We start from the raw sequence: 15,082 nt of genomic DNA, 5'->3' as shown, positions 1-15,082 counted from the left end.
TTCCTTAAGAGGGGGACTGCTCCTGCCCTCCTATATACCCCGTCTCCCGTGTACAGACACTGTGTGGGCTGGCCTGTTACTGAAGGAAAGAGTGTATTGATGGCTGTCACTCGGCCTGGCTTGGGACGATGTGAAAGAGAAGTGCCAGGAGGCCAGGCTCCTGTGCTTAGCGTGTGCACCGCCCACCCTCCCACCCACCGCCTGCCGCCTGTCTGCTATAGGGCCAGGAGCCACCACTGGGAGAGGAAGTGCAGTCGGTTACCAATTGGGCTATTTTCATAACGGTTGTCTCCGGCTTGGGGGAGGAGGGTGGGGAGGGGGAGGGGGCAGCGGCACAGCCACTGCAGCTAGCTGTCCAAACTAGGACTTGCTCTGCAGAGGCCAGCAATCCCAGCAAACTGGAGCAAGAGCGGAGGCGTCTGGGACCCCAGTCCCCACCTGCTTGTCCTTCCAGATCAGGTCAAAGGGGGGGGTCCCCTCTTTTCCTTACCTCCTGTTCCCTTCTGTGACTGGGTAGATCTGGGGAGGGTAGATCAGGGCAGGCCCAGGCACAACCATCTCCAGATAAGGGCTTCCCTACCAGCCCTCCCTCAGTCTGATGGGAGAGGAGCAGGCCTGCTGGGCCCCCCACACCTGGGCAGGCCCTGAAAAAACACTTGGCTCTCTGATAGCTCTCTTACCCTTCAGCCCTGGCCCACCCGTTTACCTGCATGTTGTCCTTGTGTTTGGAGCAGAATCTCTTTAGTGGGGAGACCTGGTAAAGTCCGCTCCCTGCCTGACCAGCCCAGGCCAGCCTAGCCGAGCTGGCTGCCTTCCCAGCTTTCCTCGCTTCCCCCTGACCCCTGGGGCTGTGGGAGCCGAGCAACCAGGGCTGGCTTCTGGCAAGCGGCCCCTCCGACCAGACAGGCCTTCATTCTAGGATGGCTAGAGGACAGGTGCCCTACCCCAGGCCAGCCTTCATGGAGCAGAGGCCCTCCCATGGCGTGAAGCCACTACCGTGGCAGGACCCAACTGGTGTCCTGTGCAGAGCCCTCCGGAGGCCGAGGGGTCCCTGAGGACCGGCCTCTTGCCAGGTGCAGAGGGCATTCCTCGGGAGCAGACGCCCTGGTGGCATAGCTGTATGGCTTTGTTCCTCATGTGGTGAGCGGTGGCCACCCTGGGCACTCCTGCTTCCTTTTCTGGGTTCCCACCCCCAGATGTGGGCAGAAACAAACCTCAGGAGGTGGCACGACCATAGGCCCTGCAGTTCTGCCATGTCCTAGGTCTGCCAGGTAGCACCAAATGCTTTCTGTGCATCCTTGTAGTGCCCCTCCTGCTGGCCTGTGGTGGTCAGACCCATCTTGCACATGGAAAAGTAGATGGGCGGCGTGTTGATCTGCTGAGGGTGTGGTGTGGACGTTAGGTTCCAAAGTGCTTGCTTGCTTACTTATTTATCTACAGACATGTCTCATGTAGCCCAGGCTGACATTGAACTTGTATCCTTCAAGATGGTCTTGCCTCCTGCCTCTGCCTCCCAAGTGCTGGGGATCACAAGGTCACACCACTATACCAGGTCTTTCCTAGTGGTCAGCATCAAGTGTGAGGAGGTTAGGCTAGGAGGCCAGCGGCCCTTCCTAGCAGGCAGCTGGGGAAGCGTGTGGCCTGTCTCGCTCATCTCCCATACGCCCTGCCCTCATCGGGCTCCTGGAGGCCAGCTGGAGATTAATGCGGCCCTCTGAGACATTTTTATATTGTCCTCCTTGAGTGTGGCTGGGTGCCTCCGCCAAGCCCAGGAAGCCTAGGAGGCAGCCATTTTGCTGTGCTGTTGGTGTGAGAACCTTCTAGGGCCTCCCCCAAGACCTTTACATGTACAGTGTGGTGTGTGGAGGTGATGAGGGATGGAGGGAGAAGAGGTGACCACTCCACAGCGGAACCATGGGAGAACTCCAGGCCCAAGCAGGGCTGCTTTTGTTTGCCTGCCTTTTAGTTGAGTTAGTTAATTAAGATGGGGGGGTCTCACTGTGTAGCCCTGGCTGTCTTGGAACTTGCTTTGTCAACCAGGTTAGCCTCAACGTCACAGAGACCCACCTACCTCTGCTTCTGAAGTACTGGGACTAAGGGTGTGAACTTCCATGCCAAGGGGTTTTTTTTTTTTTCCTTTTGCATTTCTTTTTAAAACAGTTGGTGTATATATACACTGTAGCCCAGGCTGGCCTAGAATTCATTATGTAGCCTAGGTTGGCTTCAGATGTATGGCAGTCTTTCTGTCTTAGCTGTCCAAGTGCTGGGATAATAGGCATGAACTGCCCTAGAGAGGCCTCAGCAGAGATAGGAAATGAGGAGTCAGGCTATCTCTGGCCAGCAGACCAATGTTTCTATGGAGATGAGCTGAACAGGAAACATGGGACCAGTGGGAGGGGGCAGTGGGAACCCAGTGGAGAGCTTGCCATAAAATGTCAACAGTCTTCTTAGGTAAACAGGGAAACTGAGGCCCATGGCCGTAGGCATGGGCTTGGCCTTGTGCCCCACTGGGAGGCTGCACCCCAAGAAGCTGAGGAAGCTTGTTCAGGTGTGTCCCGGAGCACCCAGCAGCGTGTGGCTTCTCTAGTTGTGCATGTAAGCTGCCATATGTCCTAACAAGGGCTGCTTCCTTCTTGTCTTGTCATGCAGGTCTGGGACAGCAGGGAGGGCCCAGCCTTTACCGCTGACCAGAGAACATAATACCACCTCCCCCACAGTGACTGTGGCCTTTTGTTTTCTGGGTGACACTGGCTAGCATCAGGGGTGTGATGCATCTGGGTGACTAATCTCCTCCAGGCTGGGCAGCTGTCACAGTGGCCTGAGTAGACTGGTGGGGAAAGCTGACACCCTAGGGGAGAGCTGGCACGCTAGTGCCCTGGCGGCAGCAGGCAGCGAGGCCTGCAGGTTCCTCTTCCTGGGACAGAAAATGGACCCTAACTTAAGTAGCCCACACTGGTTAGCTGTGTGACCTGGGCATGCTCTTGCTACTTTCTTATAATGAAGCTGTGGCCGTGCCTCCCTCAGAGGCTCTGGTAGGATCCGTGAGGTGGTGGAGGGCTCACCCATGGCCTGGCACAGAGTAGCACTGGATGGCTGTGAATAGTGTGGGCCTTTCTCTAGCCCGTCTCACCTCCATCCCAGGGTCCACCATCTGCTCCATACTCTCTGCCTGTAGGCTTTGTGTGTGCTACTCTTGGTGTCTCAGCCTGCTTCTTCATCTGGTGCATGCTTCTCTCTCTCTCTCTCTCTCTCTCTCTCTCTCTCTCAGTGTGTGTGTGTACACCTGTCTGACTATCTGTCTTCCCTCCCCCTCTGTGTATACATAGTGGACCCATTAAATGTTAGCTGGATGAAACCAGCTCTCTTATGTCTCTGGAACTCACCTCCTGTCCAATCTCAGTGCTGCTTTGCTTGCATAGTCCCACCCACCCTCCCACCCCCTGCTCACTGTTTGCAGGCGCTCTGTCCCCTGGGCCTACTTCTTTTCTCTGCCACACCCTATACTGGCTCTCCCGCCACCTGCTGAGACCCATGTGAGGATAGACAGGGCAGAGAGCAGGTGCTGCATAGATCAGGTGGGCCTGTCCTCCCAGGCTGTCCTCCCAGGCTGTGCTCCCAGGCCGTCCTCCCAGGTGGCCCTTCCTCTCGACCACTGCTCTGGACTTCAGCCAGGCCCTCAGCAGGCAGAAATTGTGTCATCCAGTAGCACGCGTGAATGTGACTTGGGTTTCCATGGCTTCTCTTTGGAGCTATCTCCTTCAGCTGACTGAGGGCTTCCTGCCATTCCTCAAGTGTAGAAGAGCTGTGAGCACAGGAGTTGATCCCAGGGGCCTGGGAAGGAGGAAAGATTGACCAGGGAGTAGGTGAAAGGAATATTGTCTGTCTGGATAGCATGCATGGCCTAGTACACACCCAGGGAAGAGTCTCTGCGGGAGGCAGTATGGGTCATCTCAAGCATACACTTGTGAGCCCGGGGACAGTGTGATGCACTGAATCCCTCCACAGCCTGGGGACAGTGTGATGCACTGAATCCCTCCGTAGAAAGGCTTAAGGGGTTTGGGGCCTCATACCTTGGGATACCCATACTCCAATCTTTGGAACAGTGAGACAGAGCCACTCAGTACCAGAAAGTTCTTAGAGGTGTGTGCATGTGGCATCTAGCATCAGCATTCTCTTAGCCAGAACCTCTAAATGTATCCTCCACACCAAGACAATAACACTCTTGGGGCAGGGCACGCCTTTCCAATTCTCTCTCAGAAGCCCAGTCTCCCAGTGACTAAACCCAAGGTTTGGGCTGAATATAGGGATTTTATCAGGACTCAAAGCCTTCGCCGAGAGCCCACGTTTATTATTTTGCTTAATTGCACTCTATCCCAGGAGAAGAATCCAACCTGTTCCACGTGTGGGCAAAAGGAAGGCCAGATGAGAGGGACAGGCCCCAGGGCCCTATACTCTACCCAGGCAGAGTCTGGGGCCCAGGTTACCTTTTGCTTCCATTTCTGGCAAGGCAAATGAAGCCCTTTAGGCTCAGGTCTCTGTTGTTTCTGGTGCCTGGGCAGGTGAGGCCCCATCTCCTGAGAACTCCTGGGGTAGAGTTTAGGGAATGATAGCAGGGAACAGTGTTTGCACTCCAGTGACGGAGTTTGGGTTTCTCTGCATTTCCTAGTACCATCAAGCCCTTTTCCTGGAGGGCACAGTGTCCTCACCCTAGCACCTATGTGTCCCTTCTTTGCTTAGGGGACACAGCTGGGCTTCAGCCTGGCCCAGCTCCTGACACTCCCAGTCTGTATGCCCAACAGCCCCTGGCATGGAGACCTTCTTTAGGAAGCATTTCCAGCGAAAGGCACGAGGTACCGGAGAGAGGCGGTCCAGTGGTGTGGGGCTGCCCACAGGCAAGGCTCGACGCCGCTCCCCTGCAGGGCAGGCGTCCTCTTCACTGGCCCAGAGGCGCCGCTCCAGTGCACAGCTCCAGGGCTGTTTTCCCAGCTGCGGGGTGGGCATGAGAGGTGCCAGCCGCAGGCGCTCCAGCACTGCACCCCCTACCTGCAATCCCCGCTTCATGGTGGATGTGGTGCCTACCCTACAACCTGCCGCTGTTGGGGCCCAGCTTCTGGGTGCGCCCCTGCTGTTGGCTGGGCTCACGAGCATGAAGGAGGAGGAGGAAGGGGTCCCGGAGGGAGATGAGACAGCTGAAGCGACAAGTGATGCTAGGCCAGGTACCGGGACAGTGCCCTTCTCACACCAGGGCACCTGGCCACTGCTTCCCATGCCCCGCTACCTGCGCCGAGCCTCTTCCCACCTGCTCCCTGCTGATGTGGAGTGTGGCCATACTCTTTGGGGCCTGCATGGTCACTATCGTCGCCTCAGCCAGCGGTGGCCCTCAGGCCAGCACCCTGGTCTTGGGGGCCGAAGCCCAAGAGCCTCGGGCGCTACGGCAGGCCCCATGATACCGGCCCGTGTACGCCCGCTGTCTCGCAGACGGCAGGTAGCTCTAAGGCGGAAGTCAGCTGGACCCCAGCCCTGGAGCACCCTGCTTATGTAGGTATAGCAGCAGCCATCAGGGCGAGTGGTGTAGCCTCCGGGGTCTGGCTCAGAGTGAGGACTTTGAAGCCCTGCCTAGCCTGGGGGTAGGCTACTTGGAGGTAGCTCTGGGTAGAACTGGAAGAAGGGCGTAAGAGGAGCTCCATTTCATTAAGAGCCTCAAGGCACCTGAGCTGCCGTGAGCTTCTCTATCTTGTACTCTGTGAAAGTCAAGAGAAGCAGTTTTTCTGTGTAGTGGGGAAGGAAGTGGAGTCAGCAAGCACCCAGCAGACCCAGGCTTCAGCTGTCCTCCTTTCTGTAGGAAAGCCATCACCAAGTCGGGCCTTCAGCACCTGGCACCCCCTCCTCCCACGCTTGGGGCCCCGTGCGGTGAATCTGAGCGGCAGACCCAGAGCACTGTGGACTGGAGTGTGAGTATATGTGTACTAGGCAGGGCAGGAAGTTCAAACACTGCTCTGAGCCAGTTCCTGCTGGGTTCTCATCCTCCTAAGCAATCAGGACCCAGGGCTTGTGGGCAACTGGGAGAGAAGCCTCACATCTGAGCAGACTTCCAAGTGAGAAGCAGCAGCCTGTGAGCCAGGCTTAAAGGCCTTTATAAAACAGGAGAGGAAGCAGGTTGTGGTGGTTATAGCAGGCTTCAGAGGGGGGTGATGGGTAAGGGAGGAGGGTTGGCAGGTAAGGGCTGAGCCTGCCCATCCCATGGTCTAGGAGTCAGCAGTGTATGGGGAGCACATCTGGTTTGAGACCAACGTGTCGGGTGACTTCTGCTATGTCGGGGAGCAGCACTGTGTAGCGAAGATGCTGGTGAGTGAGTTCGGTGGGACCTGCTGCCCCCTGGTGGTGTAGTGGGGTCTAGACCCGCAAGGCAACAACTGCAGCCCTCGGTGGGCACTGCTCCTACCTGGGTGCACTTGCTGTGGGCTGCCCTGGGGAGGGGGGGGGGTTGTCTGATGACAGGTACTGGGACTGGAACCCCATATAGAGAAAGCATGTTATTTGGTCCCTCTGAGATGATGTGTCAGGGCTTTCCCTCATTCTGTCCTACAGCCGAAGTCAGCGCCCAGAAGAAAGTGCGCAGCCTGTAAGATTGTGGTGCATACCCCATGCATTGAGCAGCTGGAAAAGGTGTGTGCGGCTGCTCAGCCTTTTGTGCCCTCCCTTGGAATGCTGAGGTTCTCTTGATAACACACACTCACATGTCTCAGCACATACATGTTCCACAGGTTCAGCTTGCCAGGGATGACTGGGTGAGCACAGTAACCAAGTGTCTGAGTCAGATGCACACGTTCGAACCCGCCTCCCCATTGGTTCGCTATTGTACCTACTCCCTAGAGTGAGCATGGCCTAGAAGTGAGGTTCACTGAATATTACCTAAGGGCATGAATTAACATGTGATGTCCAGCCTGACTGACATTCAGAAGGGCCACCGTGAGCCAGGGGCAGGGGGTGGGGAGGTTGGTTTGGAGTTGCCGGCATGTGCAATGCCTTAGCTTCATCCCCAGTTCTTGAAAAGGAAAGCAAAATTGTCAAACTTCGTGGCACCGCAGTGCTCGCGTGTGACTGAACTCACCCGTGCTACTTACATGCTACCTCTGTAAAAATCTTCCCAATGAGTGTGTCTGGGGTGGTGGGATGGCAAACTAGGGCTCAGGTGATGGGGAATAGGCCTGGCATGGGAGACAGGAGCTCCTGGGCCTGCAGAAATCAGGACATCATGTGACAGCATCTTTAAGAGCAGAAATACCCTGAGCAAGGCTGGTTTGGGCCGACTTCTAGTCCTCGAATTGTACAGCGATGCTTACCGGTGGCTCTTCTGAGACTGAAGCAGGCACTTTTGGGGAAAGAAAAGTAGAAATGTATCACACACTGAGAGAGTGGGGGACGCCCATAGTCCCAGCAGATGGAAGGCAAGATGATCTCTTCAAGTTTAAAGCCAGTCTGGTTTATGTAGAGAATTCCAGGACAGACAGCACTGCTAATACATGTGCTCTGTGTGTGTGTGGGGGGGGGATATACAGCCCATCATGGAAGGTAACCATGAACCTGGGTTTAGCTTATTGGCTGAGGGTCTCCAGGGGTCAGTCTGCACAGTCCACAGGAGGGATTGGTCCTGCTTTCACTTTAGCTGGAGAGTGAGGAAGCAAAAAGATGAACAAACAGAGCTCCCCCCCCACTTCCCACAGTCTACATGGTGGACATGGACTCCCAACACAGCCTCTCTGTCCCTGTCCCTTAAGTAAAAGAAGGGAAGACCCCTTTGACTAGCAGTCAAGAAGGCTTCTGAGAGGGGGTATCCATGTTCCAAGTAGCTCTTGGGATGATTTGGGATTCTACTTGCCTGTGAGGTTGGCTCTAGGTGAGTGACCCTATCCACAAGAAGACTCTGACATTTTAGTGGTCACTGCAATGTTTCACAGATCAATTTCCGCTGTAAGCCGTCCTTCCGAGAATCAGGCTCCAGGAATGTCCGTGAGGTAAGTGTCCAGGACAGCAGATTGGAGCAGAGAGCCCCCCCCTGCAGTGCCCCAGCAGTGCCACCAGGGGGTGTCAACTTCCAGGCTGAGGTTCTGGGGTCACCCAAATGGAAAGTTAGCTGTCCTGTCTGCAGATAGGTGGGGTTCCACATGTGTATTAAGAGATCCAACCGTGCCTCCAGACCATGGAGAAATGTCTTCAGTTCCTTTCACTTCATTCCAAGGGACTGCAGAGGGATTCCTGTGGACTGAGTTCAGGGCTGTAGTTGTCCAACCCCTCACCTGTCCCCATGACCTTTCTGTCCTCCAGCCAACCTTCGTAAGACACCACTGGGTCCACAGACGACGCCAGGATGGCAAGTGTCGGCACTGTGGGAAGGTAAGGGTCTGGCCTGAGGGCACCAGCTCCACGCTGCCCACTGGTCCCGAGGCTCCGGTGTAGTCACTGACGGTAGCTCTTAAGTGGAGTCTCGGGTTTGTTGTCATTCGTTCAGTCCCTAAGCTTCCTGCCTGTGCCATTGGTCTCTGAGTTAAGCAAGGGCGTGGATTATTTTCTTCTGACTTTGGGACCCTTTGAGAGCCATATGGCCTTTCACACTCATTTCAGGAGCTACTCAAGGAGTGTCGTGTATGAAGCCCTGAGCTTGGCAGCAGGCCCCTGCCTCCTAGGACAGTGACTTGTGCGCTGCTCAGGACAATCCCCACACAGCACTGGTGCTTGCTCACCTGTCGCCTGCTTCTCTGTTTCCCTCAGTCTCTCAAGAATGCAGGGGCTTATTCTTCCATGTTTTTTCCTGTGCCCTATGTATAGTAGCCCTTGATAATGATTTCTAGACAGGGCATGGATATATCAGGACACAAAGTAGGCAACTTACTTAACTTACAGACCTCCAATGGGTCCTGTCTAGATCTGGGGGCAGAAGGAAACCTGAGTTAGGCAGAGCTCCGTTTTGTAGTCGGCTACAGCGCTCATGGGCTCCTAACAAAGCCTCCCTGCCCTTGGGGCCTTTTTTATTTTTATTTTTTTAATTTTTTTTAAAGACAGGGTCTTTCTGTGTAGCCTTGGCTGTCCTGGAATCCACTCTGTAGACCAGGCTGGCCTCGAACTCAGAAATCCACCTGCCTCTGCCTCCTAAGTGCTGGGATTAAAGGCGTGTACCTCCACTGCCTGGCTATATTATTTTTAAAAATGTGCTTGGTGGGGGCTGGCCGGAAAAATGACTCAGTGGTTAAGAACACTGGCTGCTCTTCCAGAGGTCCTGAGTTCAAATCCCAGCAACCACATGGTGGCTCACAGCCATCTGTAATGGGATCCAATGTCCTCTTCTGATGTATCTGAAGACAGCTACAGTGTAGTCATATATATAAATAAATAAATCTTTTTATTTTAAGAATGTGCTTGGTTTTCCTGGGCGATGAAAGGTTGGCAGCAGCATAGCTGGGTCTCGTAGGCCACCTTGTCCCCTAGCCACCCTGTCCTCCCTCAGGGCTTCCAGCAGAAGTTCACCTTCCACAGCAAGGAGATCGTAGCCATCAGCTGCTCCTGGTGCAAACAGGCAGTAAGTGCTCCCTGTGAGCCTGCGCTGGGTGCTTTTGGGTCCCCAGAATTATCCTGACCCAGCTCGGCCTTACCCACGGCTGTCTTCCAGTACCACAGCAAGGTGTCATGCTTCATGATGCAGCAGATTGAGGAGCCCTGCTCCCTAGGGGTGCATGCGGCCGTGGTCATCCCACCCACCTGGATCCTGCGGGCCCGGAGACCCCAGGTGAGCACTGCCTTCAACCTTAGCCCCTTTCCCCGTGGGACCTGCCAGTCACACCTAGTTACCACCCCCCGCTTCCTTTACAGAACACCCTCAAGGCCAGCAAGAAGAAAAAGAGAGCGTCCTTCAAGAGGAGGTCCAGCAAGAAAGGACCTGAGGTAAGACCTAGGCTGGGGGGGTTGGAACCCGGAACTGGGGAGGGGAATCTTCTCGTCTGGGCACTGTGGTCCATACTGCTAGTTATCCTGGCTCGGGTTGGGCTCTTGGGATCTGAGATCAGCTTTCTTGTTCCTTGTGGACAGGCCATGGAAGGTCAGATACATGAGGGTGTTCTCATTTGTGGCAGGGGATGCTGGGAAGGATAAAGATAGGGCAGGGAAGCACATTAAAGTCTCTCTGACTCCCAGGAAGGCCGCTGGAGACCCTTCATCATCAGACCCACCCCGTCCCCCCTCATGAAACCCCTGCTGGTGTTTGTGAACCCCAAGAGTGGGGGCAACCAGGTAAGTCCAAGCTTTCTTCCTAGAGCCACGAGTGAGAAGGTGGCTGGTGTCATCCCCACCTGCCCACCTGCCCATAGTTGTTTTCAGCAACAATGTGGGGCTTAAGCCTCTACCTTGCTTCTCCCTGGGACCCTGAGAAGACCCTGTACCATACCAGCCTTTACTGTATCTGGCTTCCACAATCCCCCGTGTGCCTCTGATATCTCCTCACCTCATGCCCCTCCTCATTGTCCCTCGGCTGTCCCTGCAGGGCGCCAAGATCATCCAGTCTTTTTTGTGGTATCTGAATCCCCGACAAGTCTTTGATCTGAGCCAGGGAGGACCCCGGGAAGCGTGAGTACTCCATCGTATTCTCTGGGGGACGGGGAGGTTGCAAGGCTCTGACTGTGGCGCATGTCTCCTGACTCTATTCCTGTCCTCCCCTGGCCCAGGCTGGAAATGTACCGCAAAGTACATAATTTGAGGATTCTGGCTTGCGGGGGTGATGGCACGGTGAGTTCTGAGAGCCGGGCTCGGGCCTGATGCACAGCTCCTCCATCTCAGGCCTGACTGACCCACTTTGCTCTGCCCTCCTCCAGGTTGGCTGGATTCTCTCTACCCTGGACCAGCTGCGCTTAAAACCACCGCCTCCTGTGGCCATCCTGCCCCTGGGCACTGGCAATGACCTGGCCCGAACCCTCAACTGGGGTGGGGTAAGTGTCCAGTAGAGCAGGGTTGCCAAGGAGAGGGATCCTCTGACCACAGGGAAAACTCAGTCTTAGTCTTCTCCCACCAGGGTTACACAGATGAGCCCGTGTCAAAGATCCTTTCCCATGTTGAGGAGGGGAATGTGGTACAGCTAGACCGTTGGGACCTCCGAGCAGAGCCCAACCCCGAGGCGGGGCCTGAGGAGCGAGATGATGGAGCCACTGACCGGGTAGGTCAGCCAGGACTACAGCCAGGTCTGCAAGGGGGTGGTTCATGAGTCTGGGATTCTCAAGGACCTGGCTGGACTCTACACACCTATCCCCGGTCCTGGAAATGTGGTGAGTTTCTAGTTCTTCCCATTCCAGCCTCTTTCTATCCCAGGAGACGCTAGCTTCTTCCTCAGCCTCCTGGCACATGCCTGGTGAGGGCCTCCAGTATGCCAGGCTCTGTCCTAAGCAGTGACGATACTTGAGTCCCTATTCCTGGAGTTGATGCAGTCTATGCCATCTGGGGGCACAGTGCTGTAAGGACTCAGCAGGTCCTCTGAGGAGCTGCTGTCTCCCTTCCCCAATGCAAGTGCAGGACTTCCCAAGCAGTGTTGGGGAACTTTGAAAAGCTCTTTACTTGACACAAAGGCCTCTACAAGTAGTAGACTGAGCAAGGGCAATGGGTGCTAGTGTTGGCCTTGGAAAGAGCTGACACGTGTGAGCCAGCTCCGTCATTTCTACACCTTGACATTTTTCTAGCTGCCCCTGGATGTCTTTAACAACTACTTCAGCCTTGGCTTCGATGCCCACGTCACCCTGGAATTTCATGAGTCTCGAGGTTAGCACCCTCCTGCTGAAGGGGCCATGGGAGGCCAGGGTAGGCGTGGGAGGTTCAGGAGTGTCAGCCTCTGCTCCCTTAGTCTCCCCCCACCCCAGCCTGGGAAGCACCAGCAGGCTGACTGACTTTACCACCCCTAATCTCTACCCAGAAGCCAACCCAGAGAAGTTCAACAGCCGCTTTCGGAATAAGATGTTCTATGCTGGGGTGAGTCTGGGTCCAGCTGGCCCCCAGCCTCCTTTATGCAAGTCACAGGAGCCCTATGATACCGTGGTGAAGGAAGGCCCTGTCATGAGATGATGACACACCCCCTGTCTTCCACAGACGGCCTTCTCTGACTTCCTGATGGGCAGCTCCAAGGACTTAGCCAAGCACATCCGAGTAGTGGTGAGGAGTGCTGATTGATACCCACTGGAGGGCTAGGAGGGAGGTCACCTGGGTGCACGTGATCCCAACATTCCCTGTTCCTGCGTGCAGTGTGATGGAATGGACCTAACCCCCAAGATTCAGGACTTGAAACCGCAGTGCATCGTCTTTCTGAATATCCCCAGGTGAGGACTGTGGCTCCTGTGGGCCCCGTGTCCCAACCCTGCTGACTCCATGCCACAGCCCTTCCGTTGCCCTCCCTTAGGTACTGTGCAGGCACCATGCCCTGGGGCCACCCAGGGGAGCACCATGACTTTGAGCCCCAGAGGCATGATGATGGCTACCTGGAGGTCATCGGCTTCACCATGACATCCTTGGTGAGCTGTCGGTCCTAGTCCTGGGCTGTCTACCCTTCCTTTCCCTGGCCAGAGCAGAGTAGCCACCTCTGCTCTTTCCTCTGGTTGACGGTTCCGTGTCCTCTGTTCTATAAGTGGACAGTGACTCTTGCCGTCCCTCCTTTTGCTGTAGGGGAGGACACTTACTTCCCATCTGACGAGGGAGTCTTTGATACCTTTGCCTTATCCCTCCATACTGTATTCTGTCTGGGGTTCCATCTTGTGTTTGTCCCCTCACCAGAGCATCTCTGGAAAGATGGGAGCTTGTCCTGCCCACACCTGACCTGAGCATCCTATGCCCACAGGCAGCACTGCAGGTGGGTGGGCACGGCGAGCGATTGACCCAGTGCCGAGAAGTGCTGCTCACCACTGCCAAGGCCATCCCTGTGCAGGTGGATGGTGAGCCCTGCAAGCTTTCAGCATCGCGGATTCGAATTGCCCTGCGCAACCAGGCCACTATGGTGCAGAAGGCCAAGCGCCGGAGTACTGCCCCACTGCACAGCGAGTAGGTCCCATGTAGGCCACAGTACTGGGGCCCGGGCCTAGGCTCCACCTTACCTGAGCTTTAGTTTACTGACCTGCAAAGAGGGACTCTAGTCTGGTTATATGGCTCAGTGAGAGCCCTTTCTTAGCATGGATGAGCCCTTAGGTCCTCTGGCATCCAAAGTGAAAGGCTTTGGGAGGGAGGCAGGATGCCTCTCTTAGGACCTGGCCTGGTACCCAGCTAAGGATCCATATCCTGAGCAGGCTCCTTGCTGAGCTCCCTGTCATTGGCTCCACCCTACAGTCAGCAACCGGTTCCTGAGCAGCTGAGGATCCAAGTGAGCAGGGTCAGTATGCATGACTACGAGGCTCTGCATTATGACAAGGAGCAGCTCAAGGAGGCCTGTGAGTTGCTGCAGGGCTGGGGCAGGAGGGACGAGCAGCTGCTGGGCTGCCTGGGACATGTAGCCAGCTGAAGGGCCTCTCTGTCCTGCAGCTGTGCCTCTGGGCACTGTAGTGGTCCCCGGAGACAGTGACCTGGAGCTCTGCCGTGCCCACATTGAGAGACTGCAGCGGGTAACTGATGGGAGCAGGAGGAGGTGGGGCAGTGAGCTTCCCAGCCTAGCTCTGACCCACTATGACCTTTGCTTCTTTGCTTCTGTCTCAACAGGAGCCCGATGGGGCTGGAGCCAAGTCCCCAATGTGCCACCAACTCTCCTCCAAGTGGTGTTTCCTGGATGGTGAGTCTGCCATGAAGGGTCATTTCTAGGCAGGGCTGGCTGTCCTGCTAGTGGGGGAGCCTGGGCTGATTAACAGAGTAGCTGGGCTGGGAGAAGGACAGGCCTCGTACTCAGGCTAATACTCTCTTCTACAGCCACCACTGCCAGCCGCTTCTACAGGATCGACAGGGCCCAGGTGAGCCCTGCAGGCCCTCTCCATCCACACACTCAGACCTCTGTGGGCAAGCCTCGGGGTTAGGGGCACAAGCCAGGCATGCTCACCACAGCCTTATGGCTATAATATCCTCACATGCCTGTGGCTGTGGATCACATGTCCCCACCCTCCAGGAATGCACAGGGATGGCGCCAACAGAAAAAGCTGGCATGCCAGAAAAGGCTTTCTAGGTGGGTGGAAGGGAGGGCCTGGAAGCACATTGCTATCCAGGGAAACAGAAGAAAATAGCCAGGGCTAGATCACCTGGCTTGGCAGTGGGAGGTGGTTGTTGAGCTGGTGAATGCCACACACAGAGGCCAGGGACCATGGAAAGCCGCAATGGAAACTAAGGGATGAGAAGAGAGGTTGCCCACCTCCCTGCTGCCTCCCCTGAGAGGTCTTGGTCTGAGAGAGGCTTCTCTAGGTCTGCTGCCTTGCTTCTGGCCCCCAAACCGCACCCCATCACTGAAGACTAAGGGCCGTGTGTCTGGTACGGACAGACCTTCAGTTCTAACCCCCTCCCCGACAGGAGCACCTCAACTATGTGACGGAGATTGCCCAGGACGAGATTTACATCCTAGACCCAGAGCTTCTGGGAGCATCAGCCCGGCCTGACCTCCCCACCCCTACTTCCCCGCTCCCTGCCTCCCCCTGCTCCCCTACACCTGGGTGAGTCCCAGAGCCCCCCCCCCCAACCACCTCTCCCATGGCTTTAAATCCTGTCTGCTGGCTGCAGGCATGGAATTTCCACCAGCAGGAGCACTTAGGAGCACCACACTCTGTCCCTCTACTATTATGCCCCCCACCAGCAGGAGCACTACCCCCCCCCCCATTCTGCTGTCTCCAGGCCTGAAAGTGCAAGTCCAAACCAGCCACTCCCTGCCCAGAACCCCCCCTCTCAGAAGCTCTTCCATTCTGGGCCTCCTGGCCTCTCTGAGCCCAGCATTTCCTGTTTGTCACCACAGGGCCTCAGCCCAGGTTCCTTGGGGGTCCCAGGCCATCCTCTGGACTTTTGCCCTTACTGTCTCAGACACTCCCCACCCTCATTTTAGCTTGGCTTTTCCCTCTCAGAGGGATCTTCTCCAGGAATGCCACCTGAGGATTGGAAAGTG

The 15,082-nt window shown here is 55.9% G+C and overlaps 1 protein-coding gene across 5 annotated transcripts in view; it reads left to right on the top strand.

Moving 5' to 3' along the window:
- Dgkz (diacylglycerol kinase zeta) overlaps positions 1-15,082 on the top strand; it is a 42,489-nt gene that overhangs the window by 24,893 nt on the left and 2,514 nt on the right. For 4 of the 5 annotated variants that reach the window (XM_021194438.2, XM_029535967.1, XM_021194441.2 and 1 more), the window contains exons 2-25: positions 5,843-5,951; positions 6,250-6,345; positions 6,589-6,666; positions 7,959-8,015; positions 8,326-8,394; positions 9,503-9,574; positions 9,665-9,781; positions 9,865-9,936; positions 10,186-10,281; positions 10,532-10,614; positions 10,713-10,773; positions 10,860-10,973; positions 11,057-11,197; positions 11,715-11,793; positions 11,945-12,000; positions 12,118-12,180; positions 12,271-12,344; positions 12,425-12,536; positions 12,860-13,059; positions 13,342-13,442; positions 13,534-13,613; positions 13,708-13,777; positions 13,912-13,952; positions 14,500-14,639. In XM_021194438.2, the coding sequence (XP_021050097.1) occupies positions 5,843-5,951; positions 6,250-6,345; positions 6,589-6,666; positions 7,959-8,015; positions 8,326-8,394; positions 9,503-9,574; positions 9,665-9,781; positions 9,865-9,936; positions 10,186-10,281; positions 10,532-10,614; positions 10,713-10,773; positions 10,860-10,973; positions 11,057-11,197; positions 11,715-11,793; positions 11,945-12,000; positions 12,118-12,180; positions 12,271-12,344; positions 12,425-12,536; positions 12,860-13,059; positions 13,342-13,442; positions 13,534-13,613; positions 13,708-13,777; positions 13,912-13,952; positions 14,500-14,639 (2,181 nt within the window). Of the gene's footprint in view, positions 1-362; positions 460-4,799; positions 5,539-5,842; positions 5,952-6,249; positions 6,346-6,588; positions 6,667-7,958; positions 8,016-8,325; positions 8,395-9,502; positions 9,575-9,664; positions 9,782-9,864; positions 9,937-10,185; positions 10,282-10,531; positions 10,615-10,712; positions 10,774-10,859; positions 10,974-11,056; positions 11,198-11,714; positions 11,794-11,944; positions 12,001-12,117; positions 12,181-12,270; positions 12,345-12,424; positions 12,537-12,859; positions 13,060-13,341; positions 13,443-13,533; positions 13,614-13,707; positions 13,778-13,911; positions 13,953-14,499; positions 14,640-15,082 lie in introns of those variants that run through there. The other variant, XM_021194437.2, reaches the window with a different exon arrangement.

This window comes from Mus pahari, chromosome 3 (assembly GCF_900095145.1).
Source record: "Mus pahari chromosome 3, PAHARI_EIJ_v1.1, whole genome shotgun sequence".
NCBI classification, from domain to species: domain Eukaryota; kingdom Metazoa; phylum Chordata; class Mammalia; order Rodentia; family Muridae; genus Mus; species Mus pahari.
Note: the sequence above shows the minus strand (reverse complement) of the source record. Positions and strands in the feature narration are given on the sequence as shown.